This window comes from Erpetoichthys calabaricus, chromosome 6 (assembly GCF_900747795.2).
Source record: "Erpetoichthys calabaricus chromosome 6, fErpCal1.3, whole genome shotgun sequence".
Lineage (NCBI taxonomy): Eukaryota > Metazoa > Chordata > Cladistia > Polypteriformes > Polypteridae > Erpetoichthys > Erpetoichthys calabaricus.
Genome location: NC_041399.2, coordinates 193,369,895 through 193,386,182, shown reverse-complemented (window position 1 = coordinate 193,386,182; position 16,288 = coordinate 193,369,895). Strand labels below are relative to the sequence as shown.

Here is a 16,288-nt window from a genome sequence, read left to right as displayed (position 1 = left end):
TTATTAAATACCTTTATATCTCATGATTGGACACACCTGTCTATGAAGTTCAAGGCTTAACAAGCTAATCCAACCAATTTGATGTTGTAAGTAATCAGCATTGAGCAGTGACAGGCATTCAAATCAACAAAATTACAAGGGGACCCAAATTTTTGCACAGCCAGTTTTTCACATTTGATTTAATTTCATACAACTAAATGCTGCTTCACTAAAAATCTTTGTTTGGAAAACACCCCAGTAATCAGATGTTCCTAGGAAATGAAAGACATACTACTGTTATCTTTTTTGTTGAAATTAGAGTCAATTATTATGTAGGCTGAGGGGGGTTCCCAAACTTTTTCATATGACTGTATATGGGAATAATGGATTTTTTTTCATTCTATTTTTCCAGGTGTTCTAATTGTTTAATTAATCCATTATTTACTAATTAGGGGGTTTGATGCTAAAGTAGTTGCAGCCTTTCGTGATTTAGTGTTGTTTACCTGGGTGTCTGCTGTGCTCGTTTTTAATTGTCATTAATAAGATGCAAAGAAGGGGGGAAACTGCACAGAGAAAGAGCCAAATATAATGAAATCAACAAACGAGAGTTAAGCATTTCAATATGTAGAAAAAGCAGAAATATTTCTAAATGTTTTACAAATGTAAAATTCATGCTGTTGTGCTTTTCTGAATGTCGAATAAAAGAGAAAAACATACCAGCTAATTAAATGAGACGATTGTTATCAGTTGTTGTCACTGACTAAGAATCTGGTTGGAACAAAAACCTTCAGCCACAGTGGGTGCCCAGGACCGAGTTTGGGAAACACTGGCCTAGAACCAGGCTTGCATAAGTGAGGCCTATATTAGGACTGGCCAGTAACGTTTTTAGCCTTTTTTGTGGGTCTTTTTGAAGGCCTTACCCATTTTTGCCCTTTTGTTGTACCAGACTCATAACATGTGCCTATTCTAAATCTGTTAAAACTCTTTTTTTCAGATTTAAAAAAAATGAAGCCTCAAATGCAAACTGGTGATGGCCAGGTAAACATTTTTTTCCATTTTAAAATAGCATGCCTTTTTTATGGTAATTGAACCTAATTAATATGAATTATTAATCACAAAATAGCTTACACTATACTCCTACCAATTCTCATATTTCATTTTAACTGGAAGACCTTCAACACACATACCATAAAAAACAAATCAATTTTATAAGGAATGGTCAGAAAGTTTTTTAGAATTTGCCAGGTGCTTAATAGTGTTGTCCTTGTATTATTGACCATTCTCTAGACTGGGGGAGATAGTGGAGAGATTCCTCATTCTTTTGTTGGCAGATGGAATGTAGCAGTAGTGCTGTGCAAAAGTTGGGGTCTGAGTAAGGGAGTGCTAGCTGACATCGTCAGGAAATACTCTGCTTGCAGTGCTTACAGGTGATCCCTGCACGCAGGAACAAAGGAGTTTTCCATTGCTCACAGTGTAAAAGGAGATCCAGATGTGACAGGCTTGCTGTTGGCTATGGGCTGTTACCACTGTGCAAATGTGCGAACAGGGATGGACTGCGGTGTGATTTTTCAACAAAAAAATTGGCGTAGTCAGCAGGATTTGCACTTTGGATGGATGGAGTGTAGTGGTGGTACTGCAGAAAATGTGGAGGTTGAGTAAGAGAAAGCCCAACTGTTGTTTAGAAGCATTCCCTGTGCTGACAATCTCAGGAGATCTCCTAATACTCACAGCATAGAGGTGCTGCTTCCGAGAGCCTTTATAATTATGATATTGCTGGTTCAAGGCTGGCCACCAGCAGTTACCACAGTGCAAATGTCTGGGTTAATGGCGGACTGTGGTGTGATTCCATGACAAACACTTTGTACAGATTAGGGTAACTGTAAATCAAAATTGTAGTGAGCTGTAAATTAGCGCAATATACATTAGCAAGTGTGTACAGATAAGTATGCTTCATGATGGATGGGTGTCTTGTCCAGGGTGGGACCCAATGTTTCTGTAATAGGCAGCAGGTCAACAGAACTCTAGATGAATAATATAAAATAGTTTTTGGGAACCTCCTTAGTTAATACACAGTATAACCTGTAATTAATAAATGGCAGAACACCATTTAACCCTTTCTCCCCGTCAACAGAGCACATGCTCACCAGTTACAGACATCTTCTTCCTCTTCTTCTTCTTTTGGCTGCTCCCGTTAGGGGTAGCCACAGTGGATCATCTTCTTCTATATCTTTCTGTCCTCTGCATTTTGTTTTGTTCTTCTTCTTCTTCTTCAGCCAACAGTAGCCCAACTTCTGCCAGCACCCTGTTTGCTAACAGTACTATTGGCAGTCATTGTTAACCTGGGGCTCGACCGATCCAGTATGGAAATTTGTATTGTTGTCCGCATATTGGTTTGGTAAAATTTTACACCAGATGCCCTTCCTGACGTAACCCTCCCCGTTTATCCGGGCTTGGGACCGGCACGAAGAAACACACTGGTTTGTGCATCCCCTGTGGCTGCGTTCACCAGTTACAGACATAATTTTTGCAAAAGAATACTAGAAATTCGGACTAAGTGCTGTTAATGAGAGTCTTTTTGTTAACTAACTTCAAAATACTTAAAATTCAAAGCAGCAACCTAAAGCATTTTTAGTTGTAATAGATGAAGGACATCCTCTCCTCGACAACAGTTCTGCATGTGTTTCAGACCCGATTGAAAGTGTCAAGCGAGGAACAGAGGTGACTGATATATGAAGTTCTATTGAGGCCTGGACCTGCCTTGAGAACTAATTGCAGTTTTATTTCTTCCTTCCTAAGATCTTAATTCGTGCTGATTAGATCGGCAAAACTTATTTTTTTACTACTACAGCCTCCTGGGAAAAAAAAAGAACTTTCTTGAAATCTGAAGTCTTCACTGTTTTAAGTCCAGAGAGCCCACAATGATCTGCAACACGCGTTGATATGGACGTTTGTCTAATATCTTCTATCCCCTACCCTAAACCTGATCCTGTTTGATGGCACTGTGACAGTATGCTCTGAATATTTCCATCAGATTTTATTGGTATTCAAATCCAAAATGAATGAACACATTTGAAGTACACAAACAATCCCCAGTGGTTTACTTTGTTGCTAAATGACTTATCATTTTCTTTTCGTAATAGCAGAATCCTGATGACAGTGAAGAAACTGCTTATTCCAGTTTGAGTTTTCAACACAGGACTGAGTCAAAGAAGGATTTTAAGGTGATATATATATTTTTTACTAGGAAACAAATTCAAAGGGTATTAATACATTTACAGTACACAAGCAATACACAGCAATATAATCTGTTGCTGAATGACTCCATTTTATTTTCTTATTAGCAGAATCCTGAAGAGAATGATGACATTGCTTATTCCAATTTATCCTTTCAACAGAGGAAAAAATCAAAGAAGGACTTTAAGGTGATACATTTTTTTCATTGTTTACAACAAGAAGATACTATTTTTTAATTTATTCAAGCTTGAACTTGTAATCCTCAGGTGATCTTTCCTGTTCCAGTGGTTCTGTGTGCTACACCGTTGCTCGTTTTTCTGTGTGTAACCTCAGTCATTTGGAATCGTTTTTGTGTATCAATTGAAAATCCTAGCCAGTCACACCCGCTTTAATTCCCTCTGGTTAACAACTGCATAATAACTATCCTGGATTTTTAGAGAGGAAATCAGACAGTCATTTTCCAACCAGCTATATCCTAACTACAGGGTCACAGGGGTCTGCTGGAGCCAATCCCAGCCAACACAGGACGCAAGGCAGAAACAAACCCTGGGCAGGGTGCCAGCCCACTGTAGGGCAAACACGCACACACTAGGGACAATTTAGGACCGCCAATGCACCTAACCTGCATGTCTTTGGACTGTGGGAGGAAACCCACGCAGACACGGGGAGAACATGCAAACTCCACGCAGGGAGGACCCGGGAAGCAAACTAAGGATCTGTGCTGGTATCCAGAAGGTTGCTGGTTCAAATCCCCGTCACGGCCAAAAGAGATTCTACTCTGCTGGGCCCTTGAGCAAGACCCTTAACCTGTAATTGCTCCAGGGGCGCTGTACAATGGCTGACCCTGCGCTCTGACCACAAGGGGTATGCAAAAACTAACAAATTCCTAATACAAGAAATTGTATAAGGCGAAATAAAAGAAAGAAATCATTGTGGACAAATTTAAAATGTGTTCAAGTTTCTTATTAGTGTGATGACGAAGGCACGACTTCACAGTCGTGATTGCCGACTGAACGGCCTTTGTTTAAAGCAAAAAGGAGAGGCGCTTGCTGTAGTATATGCCAGTAACCCCATTAATAATATCGGTTCCCAACAGTCGGTGTGTGTCCCAGCCACTTCAAGCCTGCACAGCTTGTCACACGTGTGCGTGCAATAGCAATTCCAGCTTTAAAGCCAGCCACCATGGTCAGGCCTCTCTGCAGGCTGATGGAGGGGTTCACTTTTGATTGGCATGGTGGGAGCCACAGTGTAAGGAAGTCCAATTTACAGTTCACATTGTGGTTTAACAAGTCTTGTTGATTTAGTTAATTTGATTTCAATAAGATGTGAATGTCTTTTGTGTGTTAAGGGTCGCAGTACTATATGGAAAAGTAAAAGAAGTTTATAAAGTGTGGTCTGTTTTCCCTGCTAAGATGGCTGAGTTGGAACGCCAAGCTAAGACAGGCAGGGGAGAGATTGCAATCTCTATAAAAACTCTACAGTGGTATTATTAAAATTAAATCTACAACACAATAAAGTGGGTGGCACGGTGGCGCAGTGATGGCGCTGCTGCCTCGCAGTAAGGATACCTGGGTTCGCTTTCCGGGTCCTCCCTGCGTGGAGTTTGCATGTTCTCCCCATGTCTGCGTGGGTTTCATCCCATAGTCCAAAGACAAGCAGGTTAGGTGGATTGGCGATCCTAAATTGTCCCTAGTGCAGGGGTGGGCAAAGTCATTCCTGGAGGGCCGCAGTGGCTGCAGGTTTTTGTTCCAACCCAATTGCTTAATAAGAAGCACTTATTGCTCTAGAAACACTTCTGCTTCACTTTAGTTGTCTCCCTCATTAAGATTTTGAACCCTTATTGCTTATTTAAGTCTTAAACAGCTACATTCTCGGTTTTTAATTGCTCCTTATTAGCAATAAGATGCAAATGACAAAAGAAACCAGCAGTTATCCATTTTGCTTGTTTCCATTTACACCTGTGTGTATTTATCATGCACTATTTATTTCCCCTTGGGATTAATAAAGTATCTATCTATCTATCTATCTATCTATCTATCTATCTATCTATCTATCTATCTATCTATCTATCTATCTATCTATCTATCTATCTATCAGTTATAGAGTGCCTTTCATATCTATCTATCTATCTATCTATCTATCTATCTATCTATCTATCTATCTATCTATCTATCTATCTATCTATCTATCTATCTATCTATCTATCTATTTGGTTTAATTAAATACTTGGAAGGAAAGAGAAGAGAAAAAAGTGAAGGATTGAGAATTTCCCATCCGTTTTACACTTCAAAGTATTTGGATGATATCCTTAGAATGGAATGAGAATGACCTGACTTAGCAGAGTTAAAGCACTAACAAGCCATGAAATGTAATTATTGGCAAGGATTGTTTTCTAATTAAGCAACTGGGGTTGGAACAAAAACCTGCAGCCACTGCAGCCCTCCAGGAATGACTTTGCCCACCCCTGCCCTAGTGTGTGCTTGGTGTGTGTGTGTGCCCTACCTGGGATTTGTTTCCTGCCTTGCACCCTGTGTTGGCTGGGATTGGCTCCAGCAGACCCCCGTGACCCTGTATTAGGATATAGCGGGTTGGATAATGACTGACTGACTGACACAATAAAGTGTGCAGAAAGTGAACGGGTCAGAATGCTTTCTGAATCCACTGTATGCACAGTGTAACAAGGCGCTATGTAGGCACCTGACCCAACACAGAAGGACACAGAGGCATGTATGAAAACAATAGAGACTTTTCTTTTTCTTCAGCTGGAGGGCACGTCTTCCCCATAATCCTTCCAGCCACAACACAGTCTCACAAAGCACAAGTCCAACACAGCAACAACCTTTCTTTTACCACCACTCCTCCACAAGCGTAGTCCTCCTCCCGACCCTGGCTTCCTGAGTGGTGGTGGCTGGCCCTTTTTATAGCCCACCCTGAAGTGTTCCAGGTGCTTGACCACCTTATCCTAATTGCACTTCTCGGGTGGGACTGAAGATTCGACCAGCCGTGCTGCTGACTCCATGCAGCTCCCCCTAGCGGCCATCTGAGCCCCCAACGAGGCTGTGGAGGACTCCATCTCCCATGGAGCCCTGCGACAGGTTGGGGAATCATCGTCTACCAGGGAGGCTGCCACTAATGCCCATGGTTGCTCCCCCGGAACAGATGCAGCAGGGGCATCCCTACCGGGCATGGGACCCAGCTGTCCGCCACAACAGGGAAATCTCCAGTGTTAAATTAACTCTTACAATGTCAAAGTAAAACCTTTTTATAGCGTCAAATATGAACCCATACAGACGTTTCATTTAAAAATTTTAAATTAGCAATATTGCTACATAATTATGCTACACGAAGGGTTATCTGGGTAAAAAAGACTTGACAAGGGCAAAGATGTCACTAGGGTGGCACAGAAAAAGGTTACAAACTGTCGGGGACCATAATCAGAAGAGGAAAACGCAAGGAAGCAAATCAAACTTTACTTGAGTCTGCCAGTTTTGGAGCAACCATGGGGTGGTGCGTGTGCCAAGTGGTGTACTTTCCATTAACATACGTTTTTCAGTGTTAAAGAGAGGCTGACTGAGACTTCCAGGAAAGTGTTTAAGTTCCCATGGTGTGGGTCCATTCATGGAGTCCATTAGTATTTTATTCACTTATCAGGAATGTAAACCAAGTGAAGTGTAAATGTATAAAATAGTATTGTCATTTCTCTGTCTCTCTCAGCATCAAAGGATCTTAAATGATGATGTCGACTATACCACTGTGGAATTTCACAAAAATAAGCCAAATTATGCATCCACTGAAATAACATCTGATCCTCACTTATCCATCTATGCGGAAGTTGTGAACAAATCAAGGAAATAAATCTCCATACTGCAGACTAGAACTGAAAAGAGCAAGCAAACATAAGAAGAAATGTAAAATACGCTTTCAAATGAAGCAAAGGAGCATTGCAGGCCCGGCATGAAGCAGCTAATCTCCAGCTACTGCAACGTATTTTTTCTGCAAGCAGAGGGATCCATTGTCATGAAGATGGTGTTACAGCATCGACCAACTTCACTGAAAGAAATGCTGGTTGCACATAGTCTGTGAGATTTTCTTATACCTGAAAGAACTTAGCATAATTGTATAATATTTTTATTTTATTAATTTTCATTGTAATCTTAGCATAATTGTAAATACAGTATATATTACTTAACTGAATAACATTTTTATTTGATTTTATGTAACACTTTCATAAAGAAAGCTCTCACACTAAGTTTTATACTAGTAAATAATGAACTGTATTACCATTGAGCTGTACTTCATACAGTAAAATCTGAAGAACAATAATATCTAGAGTACACCAGCAAAGACAAACTGAATACTGTGTTGGTGTTTTAATCCAATGTCACGTTGTGTGACTTGTAGTCAGTGGGTATATCAGGCTTGCCGACTGCAGTTGCTTTTCTTGTCACCGGACTGTTTCAGTTTACTTGTCACATTTACCAGCCGAGTGCCAAGCGTCCATCACAGTCTTGCTTGCCCTGTTCTGTGACAGCCATACAAGTGGTAGTAGTATTAGTTTATTTATATAGCGCCCTTCACAGACAAAAGGTCACAGAGCGCTGAACAGCAAATACAGTACAAATACAACAGTTACAACAAAACCAATAAAAACAATTAATAAACAAACTGGGTCTATTCAGCACTGATTAAAAGCGTGTTTAAAAAGAAATGTTTTTAGTTGTTTTTCAAAAGAATCAACAGACGACTCCATGCAGACCACAAGGCAGGCTAATCCATAGTCTTGGTGCCACGGACTGAAAGGCATGATCCCCACGGGTTTTTAGCTGAGTGCGTGGGACAACGTGAAGGCCCTGTTGCACAGATCTTAGAGTCCGGCAAGCTGTATGGCGTTGGAGCTGGCTGGTTAGGTACTCAGGAGCTTGTCCATGCAAAGCTCTGAAATTAAGTACCAAAATTTTAAAATGAATTCTATAAAACACTGGGAGCCAGTGCAGTGTGTGCAAAATGGGGGTGATACAATCACTCCGGCTAGCGCGAGTTAGGAGCCAGGCAGCTGTATTTTGAACTAACTGAAGGCGTGAGAGAGAGGACTTGCTCAAACCTGTAAAGAGAGCGTTACAGTAACCAAGCCGTGAGGAAATAACAGAATGAACAAGCATCTCCAATTCTGATTTTAAAACAACATTTCTTGGTTTTGAGAGATTTCTGAAATGAAAGAAACACGAGCGGTCGACTGACCTTACGTATTCATGAAGTGTCAGGGACTGGTCAAAAATAACCCCAAGGTTACGTAGACTCGACTTAATAACAGGAGAGACAGAAGATCATTTTAAACTGATCTCAGAATGAAGAACAGGAGGAGCAACAATTAGTACCTCAGTTTTTCCTGAGTTCAGCTGCAGGTAATTACTACTGAGCCAGTCGTTAACCTGAGACAGACGATCAACCAAAGTCACCACAGTATTAATTTGGTTAGGCTTAAATGAAAAATAAAGCTGTATATCACATGCATATAGATGATACGAGATGTCCTTAAAAGAGTTTAGAATCTGTGATAGGGGAAGAATATACAGTGCATCACTTTTTCCACATTTTGTTATGTTACAGCCTTGTTCCAAAATGGATTAAATTCATTTTTTTCCTCACAATTCTACACACAACACCCCATAATGACAACGTGAAAAAAGTTTACTTGAGGTTTTTGCAAATTTATTAAAAATAAAAAAACTGAGAAATCCCATGTACATAAGTATTCACAGCCTTTGCTCAATACTTTGTCGATGCACCTTTGGCAGCAATTCCAGCCTCAAGTCTTTTTGAATATGATGCCACAAGCTTGGCACACCTATCCTTGGCCAGTTTCGCCCATTCCTCTGTGCAGCACCTCTCAAGCTCCATCAGGTTGGATGGGAAGCATCGGTGCACAGCCATTTTAAGATCTCTCCAGAGATGTTCAATCGGATTCAAGTCTGGGCTCTGGCTGGGCCACTCAAGGACATTCACAGAGTTGCCCTGAAGACACTCCTTTGATAACTTGGCTGTGTGCTTAGGGTCGTTGTCCTGCTGAAAGATGAACCGTTGCCCCAGTCTGAGGTCAAGAGCGCTCTGGAGCAGGTTTTCATCCAGGATGTCTCTGTACATTGCTGCAGTCATCTTTCCCTTTATCCTGACTAGTCTCCCAGTTCCTGCTGCTGAAAAACATCCCCATGCATGATGCTGCCACCACCATGCTTCACTGTAGGGATGGTATTGGCCTGGTGATGAGCGGTGCCTGGTTTCCTCCAAACGTGACACCTGGCATTCACACCAAAGAGTTCAATCTTTGTCTCATCAGACCAGAGAATTTTCTTTCTCATGGTCTGAGAGTCCTTCAGGTGCCTTTTGGCAAACTCCAGGTGGGCTGCCATGTGCCTTTTACTAAGGAGTGGCTTCCGTCTGGCCACTCTACCATACAGGCCTGATTGGTGGATTGCTGCAGAGATGGTTGTCCTTCTGGAAGGTTCTCCTCTCTCCACAGAGGACCTCTGGAGCTCTGACAGAGTGACCATCGGGTTCTTGGTCACCTCCCTGACTAAGGCCCTTCTCCCCCGATCACTCAGTTTAGATGGCCGACCAGCTCTAGAAAGAGTCCTGGTGGTTTCAAACTTCTTCCACTTACGGATGATGGAGGCCACTGTGCTCATTGGGACCTTCAAAGCAGCAGAAATTTTTCTGTAACCTTCCCCAGATTTGTGCATCTAGACAATCCTGTCTCAGAGGTCTACAGACAATTCCTTTGACTTCATGCTTGGTTTGTGCTCTGACCTTATATAGACAGGTGTGTGCCTTTCCAAATCATGTCCAGTCAACTGAATTTACCACAGGTGGACTCCAATGAAGCTGCAGAAACATCTCAAGGATGATCAGGGGAAACAGGATACACCTGAGTTCAATTTTGAGCTTTATGGCAAAGGCTGTGAATAATTATGTACATGTGCTATCTCTGGAGAGATCTTAAAATGGCTGTGCACCGACGCTTCCCATCCAACCTGATGGAGCTTGAGAGGTGCTGCAAAGAGGAATGGGCGAAACTGGCCAAGGATAGGTTTGCCAAGCTTGTGGCATCATATTCAAAAAGACTTGAGGCTGTAATTGCTGCCAAAGGTGCATCGACAAAGTATTGAGTAAAGGCTGTGAATACTTATGTACATGGGATTTCTCAGTTTTTTTATTTTTAATAAATTTGCAAAAACCTCAAGTAAACTTTTTTCATGTTGTCATTATGGGGTGTTGTGTGTAGAATTCTGAGGGAAAAAATGAATTTAATCCATTTTGGAATAAGGCTGTAACATAACAAAATGTGGAAAAAGTGATGCGCTGTGAATACTTTCCAGATGCACTGTATAAAGAGAAAAGTCCAGGTCCAAGAACCGAGCCCTGTGACACTCCACATGTCAAAGGAGCAGAGTCGGATGAAAAGCCAGCCACACCGACTGAGAAACTCCTGTTTGACAAAGCAGAGCCAGAGACACCTAACAGCTCTAATCTACTAATCAAGATCTGATGGTCCATCGTATCAAAAGCTGCAGTGAGATCTAACAGTACAAGCACAGAGCACCTGCCTGCATCAGCAGCAATTAAAAGATCATTAAAAACTTTTAGAAGAGCTGTTTCTGTAGAATGTCGCCTCCGAAAACCAGATTGAAAAGAATCAAAGAACCGCTGCTTTTCTAAGAAGGCACAAAGTTGCTGTTCAACCAACTTTTCCAAAACTTTGTCAATAAAAGGCAGTTTTCAAATTGACCTGTAATTACTCAAAATAGAGGGATTAGAATTAGAATTTTTCAACAACGGTTGAATTATAGCATGTTTAAAATACGATGGAACCACACCAGATCTCAAGGAGCAATTTATGATATTCAAAAGGCACGGACCTATAAAACTCAAAGATTTTAACATTAATAATAATTCATTACATTTCTATAGTGCTTTTGTCAGTACTCAAAACACTATCCACACGAGGAACCGGGAAGCGAACCCACAATCTTCCACAATCTCCTTACTGCAAAGCAGCAGCACTACCACTGCGCCACCTGTGAGGAAGTTGGCAACAGGTCAGTAGGACATGATGAAGGTTTCATCTTCCTGAGCAAGTCAGAAAGAGCCGAAAGTGAAACTTCTGAGAACACAAAAGACTCAGGACATGAGTGAATGAGAACACTAGGTGAGACAGCTGGAACAATATTAGCCCGAACAACATTAACCTTGCCAATAAAAAATGTAAGAAAATTATTACAATCACTATCAGAAAAAAAACCTGAGTAACAAATTGAGATGGAGAAATAATATTGTGAATAAAAAAGTGTGCTGCCTGACAGAGCAGGTGCTGTACAAAGGGTTATCAGATATGGCGAGTACAGCAGCAAGCTCTCGCCTCTTTTTTCTATTCTGTTGTGATACGTAAAACACAAAACATCAGACTGAAGTGCCAAAACACTTCCTTATTCCCCGTCAATTCATTCTATGTGCTGTACAGTACTTCTGGATGAGCATTCATTAGTTGTCAATTCTCATGCACAAAGAGCCTGCCCCGCTACTAAAGACAAAATCAAACCTGCTCATATTGGAGTGAATCACAGACTAGTTGAAGTTAGTTACTGGGTATGTCAGACTAGACGAGAGTGCCGGCGACTGCCTCCGACTCACTAAGATTGTGTAAATGAAGGCCAAGACTAAAAAACATTGGAAAAATCTTCTAAAGTGACATGGCCTTTAGATACTGCACCCCCTTTTTAAATAACTCACATTCTAACCCTGGCATGTCATCAAGTGCCGACCCAATGCTAGGCCTTCCAGGCCTTTTTTGACCTGATTCTGACACACCTTATTAGGTGTCCTGTACATAAAAGTTTTCGTCACAAACCTATTTTATATTGATTGGCCATCATAAACTGCAGTACTGATGATCCTAACTTTTAAAACAGATATCTTCTTCTTCTTTTGGCTGCTCCTGTTAGGGGTTACCACAGCGGATCATCTTCTTCCATATCTTTCTGTCCTCTGCATCTTGTTCTGTTATACCCATCACCTGCATGTCCTCTCTCAGATAGATAGATAGATAGATAGATAGATAGATAGATAGATAGATAGATAGATAGATAGATAGATAGATAGATAGATAGATAGATAGATAGATAGATAGATAGATAGATAGATAGATAGATTTGACCAAATTTAAAAGACAATCACTAAACATTACTTGTTTTTTCAATACATTCTTTTGTTTTAGTCTAAAATTTGTGATTACAGTATCTGTTGCTTACCGGCCACTGAAAATGTTTGGCCCAGCTAAATTTCTGGGTTTGAAAATCTGGTCAAACTGAATTTGTAATTTGATAGCCCTATCCTAAGATATTCATTGGGTTAATTTGTTTTTGAAATATAGTGGATTGATTACATCTTGCCAGAAGAAGGGGTCTGAGTTGCCTCAAAAGCTTGCATATTGAAGTCTTTTTAGTTAGCCAATAAAAGGTGTCATTTTGCTTGGCTTTTCACTGAAATCTAGTTTTAATTTTGATTTGGGATATGAGCCATTATATCACTATAATTCTGATGGAGCTATTGTTGATTCCCATTGCTAGGACCATACCAGAGCAGGTGTGACACTCTTAAGGGTATGGTAACATTTTGGGGATGATTTTTGGTCTTGTTTTTATTCGTTTACTGGTTATTGCACAGTTCTTCAGGGTTATGTTAATTTAAATGTAGAGTATAAATCATATGGCAAGCCATTTTAACATTTAATTCCTTTAATTTGATGTCTGCTTTCAAAACATTGAAATCATGCATTTTAAATTTGATATCAGCACTTAGGAATTTGATCTCGGGCTTATACAACTTAATATCATGGTTTTAAAATTTGATATCGAGCTTTTGAAATTTGATAGGTAAATATAAATAATTTCATTATATCTATAAGACTGTTTATATTGTTAAGCTGTTTTAATAAGGAAAATGCCAGAAAAGAGGATACTGTATTATTTTGCATTCAAAATGTTGGAATATTTTTAAGATAAGTTTTGATTATGAAAGTGTTTTTAATGATCAAACATTTCATTTAGATAGATAGATAGATAGATACTTTATTAATCCCAAGGGGAAATTCACATACTTCAGCAGCAGCATACTGATAAAGAAAATATTAAATTAAAGAGTGATAACAATGCAGGTATAACAGACAGACAATAACTTTGTATCATGTTAACGTTTACCCCCCCGGGTGGAATTGAAGAGTCGCATAGTTTGGGGGAGGAACGATCTCCTCAGTCTGTCAGTGGAGCAGGACGGTGACAGCAGTCTGTTGCTGAAGCTGCTCCTCTGTCTGGAGATGACACTGTTTAGTGGAAGCAGTGGATTCTCCATTATTGACAGGAGCCTGCTCAGCGCCCGTCGCTCTGCCACAGATGTCAAACTGTCCAGCTCCATGCCAACAATAGAGCCTGCCTTCCTCACCAGATTGTCCAGGCGTGAGGTGTCCCTCTTCTTAATGCTGCCTCCCCAACACACCACTGCGTAGAAGAGGGCACTCTCCACAACTGTCTGATAGCACATCTGCAGCATCTTATTGCAGATGTTGAAGGACACCAGCCGTCTAAGGAAGTATAGTCGGCTCTGTCCTCTCTTGCACAGAGCATCAGTATTGGCAGTCCAGTCTAATTTATCATCCAGCTGCACTCCCAGGTATTTATAGGTCTGCACCCTCTGCACACAGTCACCTCTGATGATCACGGGGTCCATGAGGGGCCTGGGTCTCCTAAAACCCACCACCAGCTCCTTGGTTTTGCTGGTGTTCAGTTGTAGGTGGTTTAAGTCGCACCATTTAACAAAGTCCTTGATGAGGTTCCTATACTCCTCCTCCTGCCCACTCCTGATGCAGCCCACGATAGCAGTGTCGTCAGCGAACTTTTGCACGTGGCAGGACTCTGAGTTGTATTGGAATTCCGATGTATATAGGCTGAACAGGACCGGAGAAACTTGTTTGCAAATGTTTTATAAAGTTAGGACACTTTACTAAAAGCATAGCATCCTACATGCAGTAGAAAATCTTTTAAAGTCTATGGTGGGTCACAACTGACCCTAAGGACATGGCTGTGTTCAACTTGAGTATCAGTGGTGCAATAATGGGACATTTGAAAACTTTTTTTTACAAATGTTTTGTAACATTAGGTCTCTTTACTAACAACTGTCATAAATCTGAGCTGAAAAGATAACATTTGGGATGTTTTTATGGGATGTGAACAAACAAAGCACCTTAAATCCAGCAGGAAATCCATTAATATCAATGGGATGTCAAAAGCGGCCCAAAAGACATTGCAAGGAAAACATTTTTAGAAGCTGTACAAATTATGTGATGTTTAACTTTTATTACTTTTGGTTAATTTGGAGAGATAGAGGAAAGTTCACCATGTTTCATCATATGAAATTGAGGGCACTTCTACTCAATTAAAACACAAATACGGATCAAATTTGACCCAAAGACGTTGTGAGCGTTAAGGTGTTTTAGGCCTTGAAGTTAGAGAGGCAAGAATTGACTTCATCCATTGCCATGCTACATCCTGGCGTGCTCTGCAATAGATCTCCACGACTGTAAAATTTAGCAAATAAAATCCAACTTTTCAGTGTCTTAAAATTTGCCATGCAATTGTGTTCTTTCATCCATTTTCTCACACTGCTTTGTCCATTACAGGCCTTTTTGGGGCTCAGGTCTTGCATACGTGCTGCGCCTACTGGGAAAAGAAGAACGTCCATGGAGATTTGAAGCAACAACACTGACCACTGAATGGCAGTTCTACCCCTGAGAAAAATAGATTCATTATATCTCCCCCTAAGATGAAGTGAAAGGGGTACTTTTAATTCTTCATCCACTCATTTTGCTACAAAAGGCAACTTTAGGAAAAATAAAATTATAATACAAATGTGAGATTAAGCACTAGAAAGGTCATTTTTTGCTTATTTTGTATATACCTGATATCTGTAGTGCTTGGGGAAGCAGTCAGACAAGTCAAATGAAAGTTCCTTCCAGGTTTGGCAACACATTTACAGCTCAGCTTAGTAGCAACTTCCTCATCTCGTTCCTCTTTGTCTGTAATTATTGAGTCTCAGCAAGAGAGAGGAAATCATCAGGTACTATCTAGTCAGCTGCCCTTCAGTAATGGCCGTATCTTAAATAGGTACTTGTGTCATCAGGCTTCCCCTTTCTCAGTTCCTCATACAGTATAAACTTAATTATATGCACAATTGCTTTAACACACCAAGGTTTGTGACTTTGGAAGACATCCTACAAAAATATATTGTGCATTCAAGTCTTTCAGCATAAAGGGTTGTGTTCCATTTAGCTTACAAATTAAGGAAAAGGCAACGCTTTACAGAAGTAACAACTGAGCACAAGCTAACAGACTTAGCTCACCATGGTAGATGGTGAGGGTACACCACACCGGCTCTTTAGAAATGAAGCGGAAGAAAGAAGAATGTTGAAACCAAGCAGAAGTCAAAACCAGAAGGACAATATAACCTAACAGCAAAGCCTAAATAAAATATCAAACTCGTATTCAAACTGCAGAATCTAGTCATACACAACGCACGATTTGTCTTGGTTGAATCCACAATCTCATGACAATCCAAAAATGGCTGACACCAACATTTATGCTGGATCCATCAGAAATGGTAGGGCCGTCAATTTTCCAATTTGAAGATGAGGAAAAATAGAAGGCATTAGTACATAGCGCCAACCCCTGGTTCAGTGGTTAAATTACCATCAATTGGGCCCTTATGCTGTCTCCCAAACGCACACTCGTGACAATCCTGTATATAGACAGTAGGACTTTAGGGACTTTCGAAACTTAACTTGATCTTATTTTGGAAGAATTATATGGATAGAACTGGCGAGCTTTGTTGGGTTGACTAGTCTAGGCCGATGTTCAGAGTGGTGTTCCACAGGGGTCAGTGCTAGGGTCGCTGTTATTTTTAATATATATAAATGATTTAGATAGGAATATAAATAACAAGCTGGTTAAGTTTGCAGATGATACCAAGATAG

General features: G+C 40.6%; 1 protein-coding gene across 4 annotated transcripts in view; it reads left to right on the top strand.

The window, feature by feature from the left end:
- The window catches only part of LOC114653740 (polymeric immunoglobulin receptor-like), a 49,942-nt gene extending 42,284 nt beyond the window's left edge, over window positions 1–7,658 (top strand). The window contains exons 6-9 of one of the 4 annotated variants that reach the window (XM_028804228.2): window positions 974–1,017; window positions 3,120–3,200; window positions 3,321–3,401; window positions 6,928–7,658. In XM_028804228.2, the coding sequence (XP_028660061.1) occupies window positions 974–1,017; window positions 3,120–3,200; window positions 3,321–3,401; window positions 6,928–7,068 (347 nt within the window). In that variant the 3' untranslated portion in view covers window positions 7,069–7,658. The remainder of the gene's footprint in view (window positions 1–973; window positions 1,018–3,119; window positions 3,201–3,320; window positions 3,402–6,927) is intronic. The other 3 variants (XM_028804230.2, XM_028804229.2, XM_028804231.2) reach the window with 3 other exon arrangements.
- Window positions 7,659–16,288: the final 8,630 nt, after the last annotated feature.